The 18244-nt window shown below is 43.8% G+C and overlaps 1 protein-coding gene across 5 annotated transcripts in view; it reads left to right on the top strand.

Moving 5' to 3' along the window:
- The window catches only part of PMFBP1 (polyamine modulated factor 1 binding protein 1), a 1053891-nt gene that overhangs the window by 38671 nt on the left and 996976 nt on the right, over positions 1-18244 (top strand). For all 5 annotated transcript variants that reach the window (XM_029608277.1, XM_029608279.1, XM_029608278.1 and 2 more), the window contains exon 2: positions 6971-7122. In XM_029608277.1, the coding sequence (XP_029464137.1) occupies positions 6971-7122 (152 nt within the window). The remainder of the gene's footprint in view (positions 1-6970; positions 7123-18244) is intronic.

Genomic DNA, 18244 nt, shown 5'->3' with positions numbered 1-18244 from the left:
GTCCAATCCTTTCAGGGGTCAAAAACAACCCAGCTGCAGCAACAGAAGCCAACCGCCCACCCAAGTGACAGCAGGTCCCTCTGAGAATTCCTTTGGTAGGCAGATGCCTGCATCAGTCACCACAGACCAATGGGTCCTGGACAAATTGAGATCAATCCTCTAAGCTTTTATGATCTCCACATGCACTTTACATATGCAACGAAAGAGGCGATAGAAACCACATTAAGCAAATTGTAGGAATTACAAGCAATAGTATCAGTACCCATTCAAGAACACGGTGAGGGGACATATTCCATATATTTTGTGGTCCCCAAAAAGGACTAATCATTGCGGCCAGTATTGGATCTCAAGAGGGTCAATACGTGCTTCAGGGTCTTACACTTTCAGATGGAGACCCTAAGATCAGTAATTGCTTCAGTGAAACAATAGGAGGTCCGGCTAGGACTGGAAACGCCCACAGGGGCAGCACAGGACTTCTAGGCAGGGCAGAGCAAGCTTTTCTGCCTGGGCCAGCCACCTCCTCTGCAGGTTGAGCCCTTGGGTTCTGGTGGCCGGCAGGACTTAACTGGAACAAGGTACCGGCTGGGAGCTGGAGACAGTCAAGACCTGGATACAGGCAGGACTGAAGACCCAGGCCAGAATCAAGGACCAGGCTAGGGTTGAAGAGTTAGCTGGACAGGCAGAACAAGGCAAGGCCTGAGCTGGAGATGGGGACTGCACAGGTCAGGACTAGAACAAGCAACAATAAACAAGAAGGCCCAAAGAGGGCACAAGGCTGGTTTAGGTGAGCCTAGAAGGCCCAAAGGTTGCAAGTCAAGGCAGGGAGAGCAAGACAGGCCTGGAAGACCACAAGGCAAGGCAAGAGGCCAGGGTGGGTCAAAAAGCAAGGCAGGAGAGTGAACATAAGAAAATGCCATACTGGGTCAAACCAAGGGTCCATCAAGCCCAGCATCCTGTTTCCAACAGTGGCCAGGTGGCTCATGCTCCTCCTGGAGTAGAACTGCTGGAATGCAAGCTGGTTTAGTTTGGTACTTAGGCACAGTAGAAACTGGCATAGCTTGTATTTATTTATTATTTAGTTTACAACTTTTCTATACCGTCATTCAGTTGGGTACCATCATAACGGTTTACAATAAGGCACAAATATTACTATTAGGAATAGATCAAAAATTCTATCATTAAACATGTGCCAAGACTTTACGGTAACAAAGATCTTTATATATACTTAGAAGAGCATGTTGTATCTTGTCCATTTTTATAGAACCGGATTTAGAATAGAGATAATAATAAAAAATTAAAAATGGAGCAAAATACCCGGGTAGTGGGGGGTTATTGCAAAATCTGTTCCCTCAAGCAAGAAAGGCAACATAGAGTAGCCAGAAAGCATCAGTTACCACGTCTCTCGATGGCTGAACCAAGGTACTTGACTTGTCTGTAGACAGAACTTTAGATTTTGTGGTAACAGCAGTCTGAACTGAATTTCTGGCCTGGATCGCAAGAGCTGGAGTTCCAGGATGTACTGTTGCCATATCCAGAAGGAGGTGCTGCAGGAAGAAGTTTGGTCTGAATCTTTGGATGAGATGGAAGAGCAGCCTGGAATGGATTCTGTGTAGCAGGTTCACGGTCAACCTCCTTTTTGGCAAGCAGAGACAGGTTTTAGATTTTACTTAGCAAGGTATACTCAGGTGCAGATCTCTGTGTGAAAGGGAGGTATTCAAAACCTGCCTTGGAATCTGGCATTATTTTCATCTTGGCTGAGACATTTACAGCAGGGCCAGGGGTAAAAATAGAGTTGCATTAACTGGAAAGGCACAAGCTACCCTTGTTTTGGACCAAGCAGTTCTTCTCATAACTGGATATGCAGCTTATTTGGGAGAGATCAGTGTTAAGCTGAAAGTGTGTGGATGCCAAGGAGCTGGGCTAGAAACAGCTGATGACTTAACAATCTTCAAACTGTGCTGTGAATTGCAAACTGGAGGGTGGATTCTGAAACCCCTACAGACCTGGATTATTCAGCAGTCTGCCTGACTGGTGTCTGAGTCACAGGAACTGGCTTTGAAACTGCAATTTGACATGGGGCAGAAGAAAATAAATACTTAATTTAGAAGCAGAATTTACCTTTGCAGGTACTGGTTTAAAATGCTTTGGCTGGTTTTAAATGTGCGTGGGTGTGCTGTAGTTTTCAGGGGAGCTGGGCTGGAAACTTTCAGAGGCAAATCTCATGCTGTCAGGAGCTGAAGTTTGATTATATCATAACTAAAGCAAGCCTCTGCATACACAGGGTTCACAATTTTGCACTATACTCACCGCTACCAGGCTGAATTGGTACATACAAGAAATGATGGTGAGCTCCAACACTGGCACAGGTTACAGCAGAGGTATAAAACTTTTTTTTCTGTGCTCGCCAGGCTGGCAGGGAGTCTTGTACCCACTCCTGTGGGGGATGGTTTGGCCTCTTCATGCTGTGATGACTGGAAGTCCGGATAGGACTGGGAAACCCCAACAGGGGCAGCACAGGACTTCTGGGCAGAGCAATGTCTTCTGCATGTATCAGCAACCTGCCCCACATATTGAGCCATTGGGTTCTGGTGGCTGGCAGGACTTAGCTGGAACAAGGCATCAGCTGGGAGCTGGAGAGAAGGCTGGTACTGGAGACAGGCAAGTGCCTGGAGACATTACTGGAGACATGGGCTGGAATCAAGGACTAGGCTAGGGCTGGACAAGACAAGGTAGGGATTGGACTGGTCAGAACAAGGACTGGAATGGGCAGGATTAGAACAAGCATCAATAAACAAGAAGGCCCAAACAAGGCACAAGGCTGGGATATATGAACCTTGAAGGCTGCAAAGTAGGGCAGGGGAGGCCCAGGAGGCCACTAAGCAAGGCAGGGAGGCCTGGAAGGCCACAAGGCAGGAAAGTAAGCCAAGGATGGCTAAGTCATGGACCTGAGGTGAATCACTGAAGATATAGGCCCCTTCGAGAAACTCTTCCTGTGCGAATCTATGCTCAAAACTCTCTGACCGAATACTTCTCTGATCTGGATGACAGAGTGGTGAGGCTGTCAGTCCATCTTGCTTACACGCATGGGATTGAACCATCCTCTTGCCTAAGAAGGAAGAATATATTTCTCCTGTCCAGTGCATTTGTCATGTCGATTGAGATTGCCTGACCCCAGGGTGGAGGTTCATGGCTTACTACAACTGCTTCGGATATCGACGAAGCAGTGTTAGTTGCAACTGGGGTGCCAGTGATTCTGCCACAGCGCTGAGGAAGCTGGTCTCGCTATCAGTCACATGGGGCCCAAACCCTTCAACTCATTGGAGAAAGGGATGACTTAGGGCTGTAACAATCTGTTACAGACCGGGAAAATGAAGCGCCAAATTCGGCAAATTTCTTTGGCGGCCCTGGGCAGCAGTTGGCATAAAGGAAAACAAAATGTGACTACCCAAATCCAAGGACCGTGGTCTGTGGCTGGATTAGTGGCAGGACACAGTGCCCAGCAGCAAGTGTCAACCAGTCGGAAAATGATAGTGGCGTCACCCACAAATAATCGAGGTGGGTAACACGGGGATGCAATGCCTGCCCCCTCACCAGGCCAGATCAACATATGACAAGTGTAAGAGGTGGCAACTCTGGTGCTAGTCACTCTCCACGGCGGCCCAAAGGAGGAGCCATCCGCCAACGGATGTACCACGCCTCCAACAAAGACAGGGGCCCCCATACACATTGGATTCAAACCCAAGCGATTCTGGTGAGGGCGGTAATTATGGCCGCACGGATGGCCAGAGGATGATCGACTCTGCAGATGGCCACCGAGAAGCGGGACTCGTCTGGCAGTAGACAGGAGCCACAGCCTGTGCAGGGATTCCACAGCAGACGGATGTGGAGACACCTTACTCCTGAGAATGGGAATCTAGCCACACAGTGGCAGATTAACTAGTCAGGCGGGGGACCGCCCTAGTACACCTTGGTCACCAAAAGCAATAGGGAATCTAAGCACCCCCGTCTGCCCACATGGGCTTTGCCTAGTACAAGATGCTTCCCTCTTCCCAGAGATGAAGAGACTACCGTATAATTTCCTCGTATCCCGCATACAATGAGGACCACTCTGAGACAAAGTTCGAATGGGATCGGTATCACACTCTGGACCTCGATGGTCCACGGAGACCGTGGGATGCTTGCCTGGTTCATCCCCCCCATTGGGACATACATGAAACCTGCTGTCAGGAAGGGTGATTTTCCTCCACCCGATGCGCTCCAGCTAGCACCCAACATTGGAGAGGTTTAAGGACACATCAACATACTTGAACCTACCGATCTGGAAGCACGGCATAGGGGGGCTCTTCCAGTAAGTACCCTGCATGGAAGGACTACCATGGTAATTGTGCCAAACATGCAAGGTGGAGTGGAGAACATGGATCGAACCTTCTCTGCTATCCAGGAAGCATGTAGAAGATTTTCTCCCCCTTGCGAGCAAGAAGGGCAATGGCATCAGACAGGGCACGTCAGCACCATCGCAGCTTATCATTTCCTCAGGATGGCTCCCTGGTGTCATACCTAGCGTTGAACTCCAGATTACCGAAGGATCCTCCGGCTATGCCAGCAGTCAATAAGAGTGGTCCCATGAAACTCTAGCCTTAGCCTGACTCAACCCAGGTTTCTACTATGTGCATCGTCGGGCAGCTGTCACGAGGGATATTGTACCAGGAGGAAGTCCGCCCGGGTCGCCCTCAGTTCAGGAAAGAGGGTCAGTGAATGACTGGCACTTATCCACTGCTTCATTGTACCTCAAATCTCGCTGCGACAGGGCAGCACTATGAACGAGTCCTCGCCCTTCCTGGGGTTATCTTGGCTCTCAGTCTTAGGCGATAATTGTACCAACCGTCTCCCGGAGTCGCTTAAGGCAGACTCAGAAGGCGACTTCACACATTGGATCCCAAATCTGCCCAACCTACTGTGACTGCTGCATGCACTCGGAGTCTAGCATTCCCAACTGGGGCGTCCTTCAAGATGAAGTGCCCGGGCTTCGGGTCCTAGTGCATCTTGTCTTGCTCCAACAAAAATAAAGCATTCTGATGCTGTTCTGAGGCCACCAAGACAGAGCAATTGCGGCTTCCATCGCATTACGAGGGATGCGTTCATCATGGACATTCGCTAGCTGCCATGTGACTATTGTTGCATGCCTTACACTTTGCACCACTGCTGATCAGCAGGTGGCTGCATAGGGTAGAGAGGATTGACTCATCCTCAGTCAAGGACAAGTGAGACACTGTCCGCGACCACAGGTCAGGTTGATCACGTCATTGGAAACTGGAAGAGGCGGTACACTGCCCCCAGGGGGTGCCAACACTCCAACCTTCCAGCTTGGGACCCCCCAAAGTCATGGTTAATTCAGCCTGCTTATCTGAGGAAAAGAGCAAGTTTGCTTACTGTAAACGGTGTTTTCCATAGATAGCAGAATGAATTAGCCATGTAATTCCTGCTCGCCTCTCCAGACAGTCTCCTACTGGACTCTGTCCAGAGCTTGGATAACAGATTGAGGCAGGATGGGAGTCACATGGGAGATAATCCCACACGGGCACATAGAGCACAGCTCTGTGTGCTTTGAGAAAGCTCCACCACCTAGAGGACTAGAGGATGTTCCCAAAGTCATGTCTAATTCATCCTGCTATCCAAGGAAAACACAGTTTACAGTAAGCAAACTTGCTCTTACAACTGGTCTAGCAGGAGGATAAGGAAGGTAAAATATCTTAGTTGATAATTTTCTTTCCTTGATTTCTGCTGGACCAGTCCGATTCCCTCCTGTGAAGAGCGAGCGAGCATTCAACAGGTAAGAGTGAGAGACTCTTCTCGTTCCATCCCAGTCCTACCCCATGGTTCCTTTTTACTATTCTTTATTTCTTTTACCTACTTCTCCCCCATTGCCAAGTTTCAGTTCAGGTACGTGAAGCATAAAAAAAAAGTTGTACATAAAATTAAATTGTTTGCAATTGGGATATTTTAGTTATATTGGGGTTTGAGAAAGAGGAGCCAGGAGCACCACTCAAAACCTTTTTTTTTTTTTTTTAAGCCCTTACTCATAGTGGCTTGGACACCATGGTTTGGAGAGTTGAATAAATCCTCTCCAGTCAAAATTCTCATCTCTTTTGTTAGTACTTATCAGTAGAATTAGGCAGCCGGGCAAGTATCAGCTTTGGCAGAAGGCTACTGGCAGCTGCCTCGAGGCACGCCTCCCTTATAGTGGACGTAATGTCATGTAAGAAGCCAGTGAGGTGTGTCTTCTGTCTCCACTAGATGCAGAGAGGAGAAATCTCTAGAGCTACGACTGGTCTAGCAGGAGTCGAGGAAAGAAAATTATCAGCTAATATATAACTTAACCTTCTGCCTTAGCGTGTGGTACATCTATCCCTAAGTACCTCACTCTACTTTTAGCCATGGGGCATATCTACCCCAACACCTTCCCACTAATCCTAGGAATCTGTCTACTATTTGGGATCCTTCCAGGTGCTTGAGACGTGGATTGGCCTGGCCTGGATTTGATCTGACCCAGTATGGCAGTTCTTATGTTCTCTCTCCAAATTTTTCCCTTCCCCCCATAATTAGGCACAGAACATCTTTCATCTCACCTCCACCCCTATTTTATGCAGTTTCTCTTTTCAATACCTCCTTCTACTCTGGGGGACACAGCATTTACCTCCACGCTTCCACCTTTCACTCAGAATATAGTATCTCTCACCCTGATGAACCTCTTGGGCATGGAGCAGTTTTCTCTACAAACCTGTGTGCCCAGGAATTCAGAAACTGTCCTTCTACCTCTGCTCTGCTCCCACCCATGTCATATCAAGTTGTGGTTTATTCTGGACTGTGACTAGGTCTGGTGCAAACGATTGGGGCTGTAGCTTCAGAACTCATTATTGTAGTATGCTGTGCTTTGTTTTGCTGTGAATGTTTGTACTGTATTTTCTTTTAGCCATGGACCTTAAAGGGAGTGATAGAGAGAGTGCCACATGTCAAAATCAATCCTTGGAAATGGAGAAACTGTTTGGTGACTTCCTCAAATTGTACCAGGAGCGTCTAAGTGGATTGCATGCTATGGATGATAAGCACGAGAATGTGCTCAAGGTGAGTGATTAAAAAAAAAAAAAAAAAGTTTGATTTCGTTGCTCAGAGTAAAGGACATGCGCTTCATTTTGGGCTCAGATCTACTCTCTGGAAGTTGGAGGTGGGGATGCAGTTCCTTTAGGGGAGGGAGTTATAGTCATCGTACAACAGTGATGCATAGTGGCCAAATTGCAAGGTTCAAGAAGGAGCCCTGTCACTGTGATGAGAGGAAATATAAAATAGAGGTAGTTGAGAATGAAGGCTCATTCTGCCAGATCCCACCCCTGGTTCTGACTGAGCTGAAAGCAAAAAGGAGAAGGAAGCTACCAAGTCCAAAAAGAAAAGAGAAGCTTGATAGAATGTCCAGAGCTGTAAAGATATCAGTTATTGAATGTAGTCTGTAAGAAACCATCTGGTTTGTAAACAATTCAGCTCTCACTTCTCTGGCTTAAAAAGGCAACAAAAAGAAAGTAGCAGCTTCCATTGATATTTTGTTGTAGATGGGGGGCATTAAATTTTAGAATGCTTTATTTCTTAGAAATATTCCAGTACCTGAACCCAGTGAGAGTGAGTGTCTTTTTTTTTGCATTTCGGTAGTGGGAAGAAAGCTTTACTTTTAGGAGAAATATCCCTGTCTCATTATTACAGCCACATATTGCTAGTGACCGACTTGGCCAGTCTTCCCATTTTTCCAGTAAGCTGTCTGCACTATGGAGGTGTAGAGCCTTAATGGCTTGTTGTGTTCTATTAAAAAGTATTGTACACCCGTAAAAGAATGACATTTTGATCAATGCTGTTAAAGAATTACTGTCTTGACATAGAAAAGCTTTCCTGCTGCAAATTTAAAAATATGCCTATAAGCCTTTTATTGAATACTAGTGACAGCCTCAGAAGTGGGGTCACGAGAGCCTCCAGGTTGCTGTGAAATACTCACTCACTTTATAACATAAGTAAACCCCCCCCCCCCCCAAAAATACCTTTACTGTTTACTGTAGAAAGGACCTTTAAACTCAAATCAATTCCCTGCTTGGAATTAAACTGATTATTGTAAATCTAATACTAACTGTTCACCAATTGGTTGGTTCAGTTCTTGGCAGTTGAGGTACCTGCATGAAAGAGCTAGTAACTCACATACAAATATTATATTAAAGTTCAAACAAGGAAATGCGTAAATACTGGAAACACATTTTCTTGCCTGCTTTCTTTGTTGTCTTTATAGTTTGGTACTGAATCTCTACAAATTAGTTTTTATTACTAAGAGGAATTCCATTTCAATTCTGATTCTTTCATTTCACAGCACCTATACAAGTCATGCCTACTTTGGGGTTCCATTGCTTCCTCTGTAAGTTTTATTTGTAGGACTGTCTTTCTGTCTTAATATGTTATTTACAATCTTTTATTCTTTTTCGGGATAATATGTGAAATAAAAGCTATAGCTCACTGTGTTTTTAAAAAAAATCTGCCCTTGAATCCACTCTTTAGTTGTTCATGCTATATTTATTTATTTTTATATACTGACATTTGATCTGAGATATCTCATCGGTTTACATTCAGGTACTGTAGTTGAGTCCCTATCCCCAGAGGGCTTACAATCTAAGTTTTGTACCTGAGGCAATGGAGGGTAAAGTGACTTGCCCAAGGTCACAAGGAGCAACAGCAGTACTTGAACCCTGGTCTCGTGGTTCGTAGCCCACTGCTCTAACCACTAGGCTATTCCTCCTCCCTATTTATACATTGGATCAGATTGGTGGATCCTGAACATCATGAGAGATGCATGCATCTTGCAATTTTCCCGTCTTATTTCAGATGCCTTTATGGAGTCCTCCAATGGTCGCTAGTTCTCTTCTAAAGAGGGTGTTGATTTTGACTACCCTGGACAATTTCTGGCAGATGAGGGAGCAAAGAAGATATTCCATTTATTTCATGGTTCCTGTAGCATATTCAGACAGACAATGGCCTCAGGAAAAGTCAAGGAACACCACAAGGCATGGCTAACTTAATGCTGGTGTAATTATTTGCGGTGCTTCATAGTTACAAAAGATCAAACTAATAGCTCACCTTGCGTCAGGCACATATATCAAGTAGACATACTACTTATAGATTAATGCAAGGTCCTACCAGCCCCACTGGGACCCCTCAAGTTCTCTAGGCCTGGTCTCTTATGATAGGGTGAAGGCAACCTTCCTTCACCCAGAATCCCTTGTGGCCTTCTGCCTTAAGAAGGCCTGTGTTAAAAGCTTGAACTGGGCTCCTTAAGGTAGAATGAGGGAATTGTCGGTATACTTCATCACAGTTCCCAAGAAAAAAGGCATATTTTATCTGATTTTGTAATTTAAGCAAGTCAACAGAGTGCTGAGAGATCCTCATTTCCAAATGGAGACCCTGAGGATAGTCATGCTGGCAGTGAGACAAGGGGATTTCCTGACATCCCTGGATTTGTTGGAGGCTCATCTGCACATTCATATCAAAGGGCATCATAAGATTTTTATGCTTTACAGTATTAGGCAGTAATTTCCAATTCCAAGCATTGCCTTTTGGGCTGGCTACGGTCTCAAGAACTTTTCAAAATGGTAGTGGCAGCACTGGTGCTATGCTGGTAATATGCTTTGGTGCATCTGTATCTGGGCAATTTGCTTATGTGGACAAAGTCAGTGACAGAAATTTGCAGCTCCATCACCAGAGTGTAGGGCTGTTGCAAGAATTGGGCTGGGTGGTGAATTTTGCCAAGGCCAAACTGGAGCCTTCCCAGATCTTGGAGTACTTGGAGCCCATTTCAACACAAAGGAGGGTCAAGTGAACATGACAATGGACAGGATTCAGGTGTAATATCCCAGGGTTTGGGGCTATCTTCAAGTTCAGGGTTCCATTGTAGCAGCTTTAGAACTGATGCCTTGGGCAAGGAGACACATGGACCCTTTACAAAGGTCTCTTCTATTCTGCTGGTTCCCTCAGTCTCAGGATTCGCGGTGGATGGCAGTGATAACAAACAACTTGGCAAGTCTCCTTCTGGTGGAGATCAGGTCTAGCCTAGGCTATTTATTTATTTATTTAAAGCTTTTTTATACCTGCATTCATGATAAAATCATATCATGCTGGTTTACAGGAAACAGGGGAGTGATAACATTGAACGATAAACAGGTGTTGAGAGGTAGAGAAGAAAGTTACAATAAAACAAGGGAGGTAGGAACTTGGAGAAGAAGAAGAGTAGCAGGAATAATTTAGGCAGTAACAATGAAAGGAATAAATTATTTACATAGTGTTGACGGGAAATTTACAAGTGGTTGTAGTCTGTCTGGTGAGAAAGTTATGAGAGTCAGTTGTGATCGTCAGTTGTGATCAGGAAAGGCTTGCCTAAAAAACCATGTCTTTAGCCTTTTTCTGAATGTTGGTAAGCAAGATTCCTGTCTGAGGTCAGGGGGGATGGCATTCCATCCCCCCCTGACCTCAGCGGTGGAAAAGGCCCGTTCTCTGAATGTTTGGTGTGTAACTTTTGTTTGTGGAACGTGTAGGGATCCTCTGTATGCTTCTCTGATTGGTCCTGACGAGGAGTGTAGTCTGAGCGGGATTTGAAGGTTGAGTGGGGCTTGGGAGTAGATAGTTTTATGGATGATGGTGATGGTCTTGTGGAGGATTCTGAAGTGAATTGGGAGCCAGTGTAATTTTTTGAGAATGGGGGAGATGTGATCTCTTCTTCTGGTGTTTGTTAAAATCCTGGCAGTAGCGTTTTGCAGCATCTGGAGTGGTTTTATGGAAGAAGAAGGGAGACCTAGCAAGATAGAATTGCAGTAGTCTATCCTGGAGAAAATTATGGCTTGTAGGACAGTTCTGAAGTCTTGAAAGTGAAGAAGAGGTTTTATTCTTTTCAATACCTGTAATTTGTAGAAGCCATCCTTGGTGGTACGGTTGATGAATGTTTTTAAATTTAGGTGGTTATCAATTAAGACTCCTAGGTCCCTAGCTTGGGAGACAAAGATGTTTGGTGGTGTATTTTGTGTGGAGTTATTGTTTTCCGGGGAAATGAGGAGTAGTTCGGTTTTCGCCGAATTTAAAATCAGGTTTAAACTGGAGAGGAGGAGGTTAATTTCTTGTCGACAGGATTCCCAGTATTCGAGAGTTTTTGTAATTGATTCTTTGATGGGGATCAATATTTGCATGTCGTCTGCATAAAGAAAGTGTTTTAGTTGAAGGTTAGTTAGCAGCTGGCAAAGAGGAAGTAAGTAGATGTTGAAGAGGGTGGGGGAGAGAGAGGAGCCTTGAGGAACTCCGAGTGAGGAATTGCATCGAGGGGATTCTTTATTGTTTATTTTGACTTTGTACCCTCTATTAGAAAGGAAGGTTTTGAACCAGGAGATGTTCCTGTTATTCCGATGTCCGCCAGTCGGTTAAGGAGGATGGAGTGGTTGACGGTGTCAAACGCCGCAGACAAGTCTAGGAGAATTAGTAAAAAGGATTGACCTTTGTCCAGGCCCATGAATGATATGGTCTGTCAGCGAAATGAGGAGAGATTCGGTACTTAATGCCTTGCGGAAACCATATTGTATGGGGAGCAGTATTTTATGATCTTCCAGATAATCGGAAAGTTGCGAGTTGACTAATTTTTCCAATATCTTGGCAATAAAAGGAAGATTGGAAATAGGGCGGAAGTTGTTGTTGTCGTTTGGGTCCAAATTTGGTTTCTTTAGAAGGGGTTTGATAGATGCTAGTTTTAGGGCATCTGGGTAGATTCCCTGAGCTAAAGAACAGTTTATAATATCGGCCAGGGTGTTGGATATGGTGTCTGGTATTAGCAGGAGAAGTTTTGAGGGGATTTGGTCAGATGGATGGGAGGAAGGTTTCAATTTCTTTAAGAGAGAGTGGATCTCTGAAGCAGTAGTGGGTTCGAATGCTTCAAGAAATATGTTTTTGTTTGTTTGACAAGAGTGGCTGATAGTAGGAGGTGGGCCATGGGGCAGCAGAGTTAAAAGGTTGGATATTTTGTTTTGGAAGCAAAGCGCCAGATCATCTGCTTTGGATTGTGCTTGATCGATGGGGATTGTTGGGGCGTTGGTTTGTGTTAGTTCGGATACGTATGAGAATAAAGCTTTAGGGTCGAAGATAATGTTGTGGATCTTGTGGGCGTAGAAATCCCTTTTAGCTCTTAAGGTAGAGTTCCTGTAGTGGTGGAGAGCAACTTTGTATATGGATAGTGTGCTTGGACAAGGTGTTTTGCGCCATTCGCTTTCTTTCTTTCTGAGGGATTGTTTGAGTTTTCGAAGGTCTTTGGTAAACCAAGGTTGTCTTTTTGGGGCGTTGGGATTAAGTTTTTTTGATGAAATTGGACATAATTTATTTGCCACTGACTCTGTAATGTTGCTCCAGGAAAGTAGGGCAGTGTTGGGGTCTGTCAGGTTGATGTGTGTGAGTTCTTTAGCCAATTGGCTGCTGAGGTCTTCGGAGGAGCAGGATTTTCTGTAGAGAAACGAGGATTGAGTAGGATGGATGTTGCGGATTTCTGTCACTTTGAAGGAGGTTGAGATTATTGAGTGATCCGACCAGGGGACCTGAGTGCATAAAGTGGGGATGAGTGTTATGCCAGAGTTTATGAACAAAAGGTCCAGCGTATGACCCGCTTTGTGGGTGGGCTTATTGATGATCTGTTTGAAGCCCATAAATGAAAGCGTGGTGAGAAGAGCCTCACAGCTAGATGTAAGTATGGTATTGTCGACGTGGAGGTTGAAATCTCCTAGGATCATAGCAGGTGCATCTAGGTTCAAATATTTTGCGATAATTTCTACAATGGAGGAGGGATCTGATTCAAGAAGTCCTGGAGGGGCATAAACGAGGAGGATTTGGAATTGGTTTGCTTTAAAGAGGCCTATTTCTAGTTTAGATTCCGATATTGCTGGGAGTTGGGCGAATCTGAGCTCTTTTTTGGTTGCTAGAAGGAGGCCCCCGCCTCTTTTCTTTTGCTGGGGAAGGGAAAAGAAGTTGTAGAGCTGGATGGGGAGTTGATTTATTAGGACTGTATCTGTTGGTTTAAGCCATGTTTCTGTTATGGCACAGATGTCTGGTTTTGCGTCTAGAAGATAGTCGTTGAGAATCAGTGCTTTATTGGTGAGGGATTGAGCATTGAATAGTGTAAGTGAAAATAGGGCGAGGCCTAGGAGTTGTGTGAAAGGTGAAATCATGATTGGGATAAGGGTCTTGGTGGTGCAAGGTTGGAGTATCGTTGCTTTTCTAGTGATGAGACTGTGGTGAAGAATAGGGATTGGGAGGCCCATAGTCATTGTGTTGTGTTGTGATCTTGTTATGATGGGTAGGATGGGGTTGAATTCTTGGAGGAAGGATGAGTGCTAGAGGAGGCTAGATGGGTGCTAGATGGGTGCTGGCAGAGGCTAGATGGATGATTGTAGAAGGCTGGGTGTGATGACTGCAGGAAGACTGGATGATTGCTGGAAGGCTGGATGAATGCTGGAGACTGGATGACTGCAGGAGGCTGAGTGTGATGACTGCAGGAGGCTGAGTGTGATGACTGCAGGAGGCTGGATGACTGCAGGAGGCTGAGTGTGATGAATGCTGGAAGACTAGAAGGCTGGAGGTGTTTTGTGGCTAGTGGTTAATGGTGAAGAATCTGGAGTTGGGAATAGACTTGGAGTCTACTTCCTGGGTAACAGTCCAGACCTATGCCAGTCTGTCTGGCTGTCAGGGTTGGATAGCCCAGGGAAGGGGGTAAATCCCTACAAGGTGTTGGTTGCTTCAATTTCAGCCTTTTTACAAGAAAGCCTGAAGACAGGACTAGCATTCAATTCCATCAGGGTACAAGTTGCAGATGTCGCCTGTTAAAAGGGACATTTAAGTTTCTCTTTTGTCGGCCATCCGTATATCTCTTGCTTCTTCAGGGGATGAAGCATATTCATCTGCCCAGAAATGAGGCTGTGCTTTCTTGGGATCTGAATTTAAGAGCCTTTATCTCTTTTCCTGTTGTCACTTGAGGGAATCATTAAAGGATCTGATTATTTAGTTAGTTTTTCTAGAGGCTGTCTGTTCAGTGAGGTAAATCTCTGAATTGCAGGCCCTTTCATGTAAAAAGCTGTTTCTGAAAATTAGATGAGGCATTTTCAATCTGCATGGTGCCATATGTTTTTCTTCCTAAGGTGGTATCTCAATTTTATCTGACTATTTTTCTTCCCTCCTTTAGAAGGGAATTGTTTCCAGTGGCTTATGAGGAGCTCCACAGGTTGGATGTTTGCAGGGTTCTTCTGCAATATTAGAAGGTGAGATCACTTGTTTGTCCTTTTTCAATTGGCAGCAAAAAGGGGAAGCGGCATCAAAGTCTTCTATAGCCCAGTGGTTAAAGGAAGTGATCAGCTCAGCCTATATTGTTAAGGGTGTTCCTCTTCCCAAAGGACTGCGAACACATTTGTCTAGAACACAGGCCTTATTGTGGGCAGATCTCTGGTTGGTTTCTCTGTTGGAGATTTGTAGGGTGGCATTCTGAATGATCTTATTCTCAGGGTTAGCAATTTTCCACCCAGTTGGAGGGATAGCTTGGGTACATCTTGTGCCTGCACTGATTTGACTAGATGAAGAGGAAGGTGAAATTTAGTCTTACTTGCTAACTTCGTTTCTTTGAATCTTGTAGACCAATCCAAGACCTATTGCTATTCTTCCACTCCTCTTGGTATACAAGAATTCTTCTCTTTCTTTTTCCTTAAAATATTTCAGATTTGTTATGGTTAGGTTTTATAGCCCTGTTTGGGCTGGTTTAGTTGACTGGGTTCCCAAAGCTTGGGGTGGTTCAGTGGTATTTATCCTTTGGGAAATCCTCTGATGGTGTGGGGAGTGTTAGCTTCTGATGATGTCAGCACAGGACCCTATATATAGTGACATCAGCAAACCTGTTCTGTCTCCATTTGTTGGTAGAGGAGCATATACCCAGGTGTCTGGACTGCTCTGGCAGTACTCAAGGAAAGTAAATTAGCAGTTAAGCCTAAATTTCATCTTTTGATGCATACAGATGGTGCCTTCTTTTTGCCTAACTCACCTGGTCAAAACTTTAGTTGTATTTCCATAAATGTTTGTTCGAGTGACCTTACATCAGAGTCCCAGTTATGCACTAGCATTGTTTGGAATGTCTAAAAATATCCAGCCAGTAGGATTCATGATCCATGAAAGTTAATTGAAACAATTTTTCTTCAAGTTTGGGCAAGTGAAGCATGCATTATAAGTATTAGTATCTATAAATCGAATGTTAATGAGCCTGGGCAATAATGAATGCAATTTTACTGGCTTAACTAGAAATGGTGAAATTAGCAGGATCTGCAACTGAATTTTCAATCGTTTTCGCTTCATGAATAGCAATGCTATGATTTGAATAGCTAATCACTTTTATTTGACCCTACAGACTGATGAGAAATAGGTTTTCAAGTACAGAATAGTATTTTTATTTCATTCATTTAGCCATCACAAAACTGTAAGTTGAGAATGAATTTCATTGCACCAATGTGTGCTTGCTTTCCTAGATGAGGTCTGCCTAGATGAGAGATCTTGATCCTTTTTTAAAATTCATATATAGTAACATAGTAATGATGGCAGAAAAGGACCAAATGGTACATCCAGTCCGCTCAACAAGGCTACCCCCATGTTTCTCTCAAAGGTAGCAACTGTTGCTCTGTGCAGTAAGTCTTATGATAACCCCTTAAAAAAAATAAATTCTGCTACCAACATTTTTACTTGGCCATAGAAGCAGTACTGTGCTTTTTCCTTTATTTCTGCGTATCAGTAAGCCATTCTTCCACCGCCCCCCCCCCCCCACCCCCCGCCGTCAAAACGGAGGGCGACGTTGCAGTTGTGTCAAAAGCATCATGCTTATTGGTTAAGGGTAGTAATCCCAAGCTTTTTGTTAAGAGTAGTAACTGCCACTCCATGCAGATTATCCCAATAAATATTGGCTCCCCAGATCATAAAAGTCAGGGCCCTCGATTGTTGTCTGAATCCAATTCCCCTTTTCCCCCTGCTGTCGAAGCGGAGAGCAATGTTGCAGTTGCATCAAAATTGTCAAGGCTAATTGGTTGAGTAGTAATCCCCATGCCTTCTGTTAAGGGTAGTAACCACCTCCATTGTTCACCATTATGTGTTGAACGATACAATACACAACAAAACCAAGCACAATATGAATATATTCTTTTAGGGTTGCCAACAGGCTGATATGGTCCTGGTTCTACTCCTCTGTGTATATAGACTTGTAGTTTTGAATTTCTTAGGGAATACAATAGGAAATCAGAACTATAATTCCCTGTATCCTGTGGCGTAAAACCAGAACAGATTTCAACCTGTCCTGAAAAAAATGGAGCCAGTTTCCATCTGTTATGCTTTGAGGGAGATGGAAGGTTTCTGATGGATATGAGACCTGGTTTAATATGATTACCTTTTCTTGCCTTGTTGCCTGGAATTTCCTTGTATCTACACATCCTAGCCACAACTGCCAAGTGAAAAATATATTTCAGAATTCCATAGAAAATGAAATAAAAATAAAAAACATGGGATAGCTTGGCTGGATAAGTGTTCACCCCACCTTACACTTCTTTAGCACCCCTAAATACTTAAAGCCCTGGTGTAACCAATCACTTTCAAAAACACACACCAAGTGAGTTGGCTCACCTGTGTTAAATTTATTTTTTTTATTTGGATTTATTATCTACCTTTTTTTAATATGAAAATTCACCCAAGGCAGTTTTTCAGTTCATTAGAAGTAGCATGTGACCAAAGTAGTTTGCAGCTTTACGAGTTAGAATGGCAGCAGGACTCAGTTTAATGTAGCAATAAAAAGGTATACCTAGGATTAAACTTTAGATCAACAAATACCGAGTAACCTCTGCAAGCAACTCAGTAGAAATACTAGCGATTGAACTAAAAAATAAATACTGTAGCAAAAAGTGGTTTTTTTTTTTTTTTTTTTCTTTTTTTTGTACAATTCACTTGACAGGATAAATCAGTTCTTGTTGGTTATCTCTGCTTGGTAGTACATTTCAAAGTAATGACCTAACCATGAGCACCAAGGAGCTATCAAAAAAACTTGTGTGTGCGTGAGAGAGAGTATGGGAGTGAGAAGCTTATGTGTGTGTACATCTGTTTGTGAGAGAGAGCATGGGGGCGTGGAGACCCTGTGTGTGTTTGTGTGTGAGAGAGAGCATGTGGGAGTGGCAGCCTGCAAGTGAGAGTCTTGTATGGGAGTGAAAGAACATGTAAGAATTAGAGCTTTTTTGTGTAGGAGGGAATGGAAGCCTGCATTGAGAAAGAGAGCATGTGAGACCAGGAGCCTGTATATGTGGGAATAGGAACGTGTGTGTGTGTATGCTAGCCTGAATGTATATGAGAGAGAGCCTGTGTGTGTGTTTGAGGAAGGAAGAAAAGAAGGTAGGAAGAGAGAGAAGAAACAGATAAGAAACCCTGAAAAAGGAATTGGAAAAAGACAGACAAGGGGAAAAAAAGAGACTGGAACCAACTGATTAGAGAAAAAAAGACAACAAAGGTAAAAAAAAAAAAAAAAAAAAAAAAAAAAAATAAATATATATATATATATTATTTTGACTTTCAGCGATTGGAATATGCTATCTTTGGGAGTGTGCATTTCTTATATATTTGTATTTTGCTTTTTCTTCAGTATTCAACTGTTCAGAGTCTGGTTTCTTGGGTTTTCCATTTTAGTTTTGTGGTATGTTTCTGTTTTTAATTTGTAGTCTCTTATTCTGTATTAGGTCTGTTTGTGTTGTGCCTGTGTGACAAAGGTGCAGTATTTCTGCTAGTGTGTAGTTTCTCTATAGGAATTTGTAGCAGTCTGCCGGTTGTTTGCTAAGTAGGTAGTATATTAGTGTTCTGGGATCTAGAGTAATATTTGCATTGCTGCCTTTCATAGAAAAGATTGCTGTTTGAATACTAAGAGTTAGTGCTGTTATGGGTATGGCAAAGTTCTGTTTTTTTTCTTCCCCCAGGGGATTGTGTTACATTATAAAGTGTTTGGGTGGAGGAGGTTTTTTTGCTGTTACTGAGGTGACACCAGAATTTGAAAATATTTTTTTGCATGTTGGGTTGTAATATGGTTAGACCCAGAGCTTAACTACAAAAAACACATCGCAATGAAAATCAAAGAAGGCTTCCACAAATT

Source organism: Rhinatrema bivittatum, chromosome 7, assembly GCF_901001135.1.
Source record: "Rhinatrema bivittatum chromosome 7, aRhiBiv1.1, whole genome shotgun sequence".
NCBI lineage: Eukaryota > Metazoa > Chordata > Amphibia > Gymnophiona > Rhinatrematidae > Rhinatrema > Rhinatrema bivittatum.
This window is presented reverse-complemented; position numbering and strand designations above follow the sequence as displayed.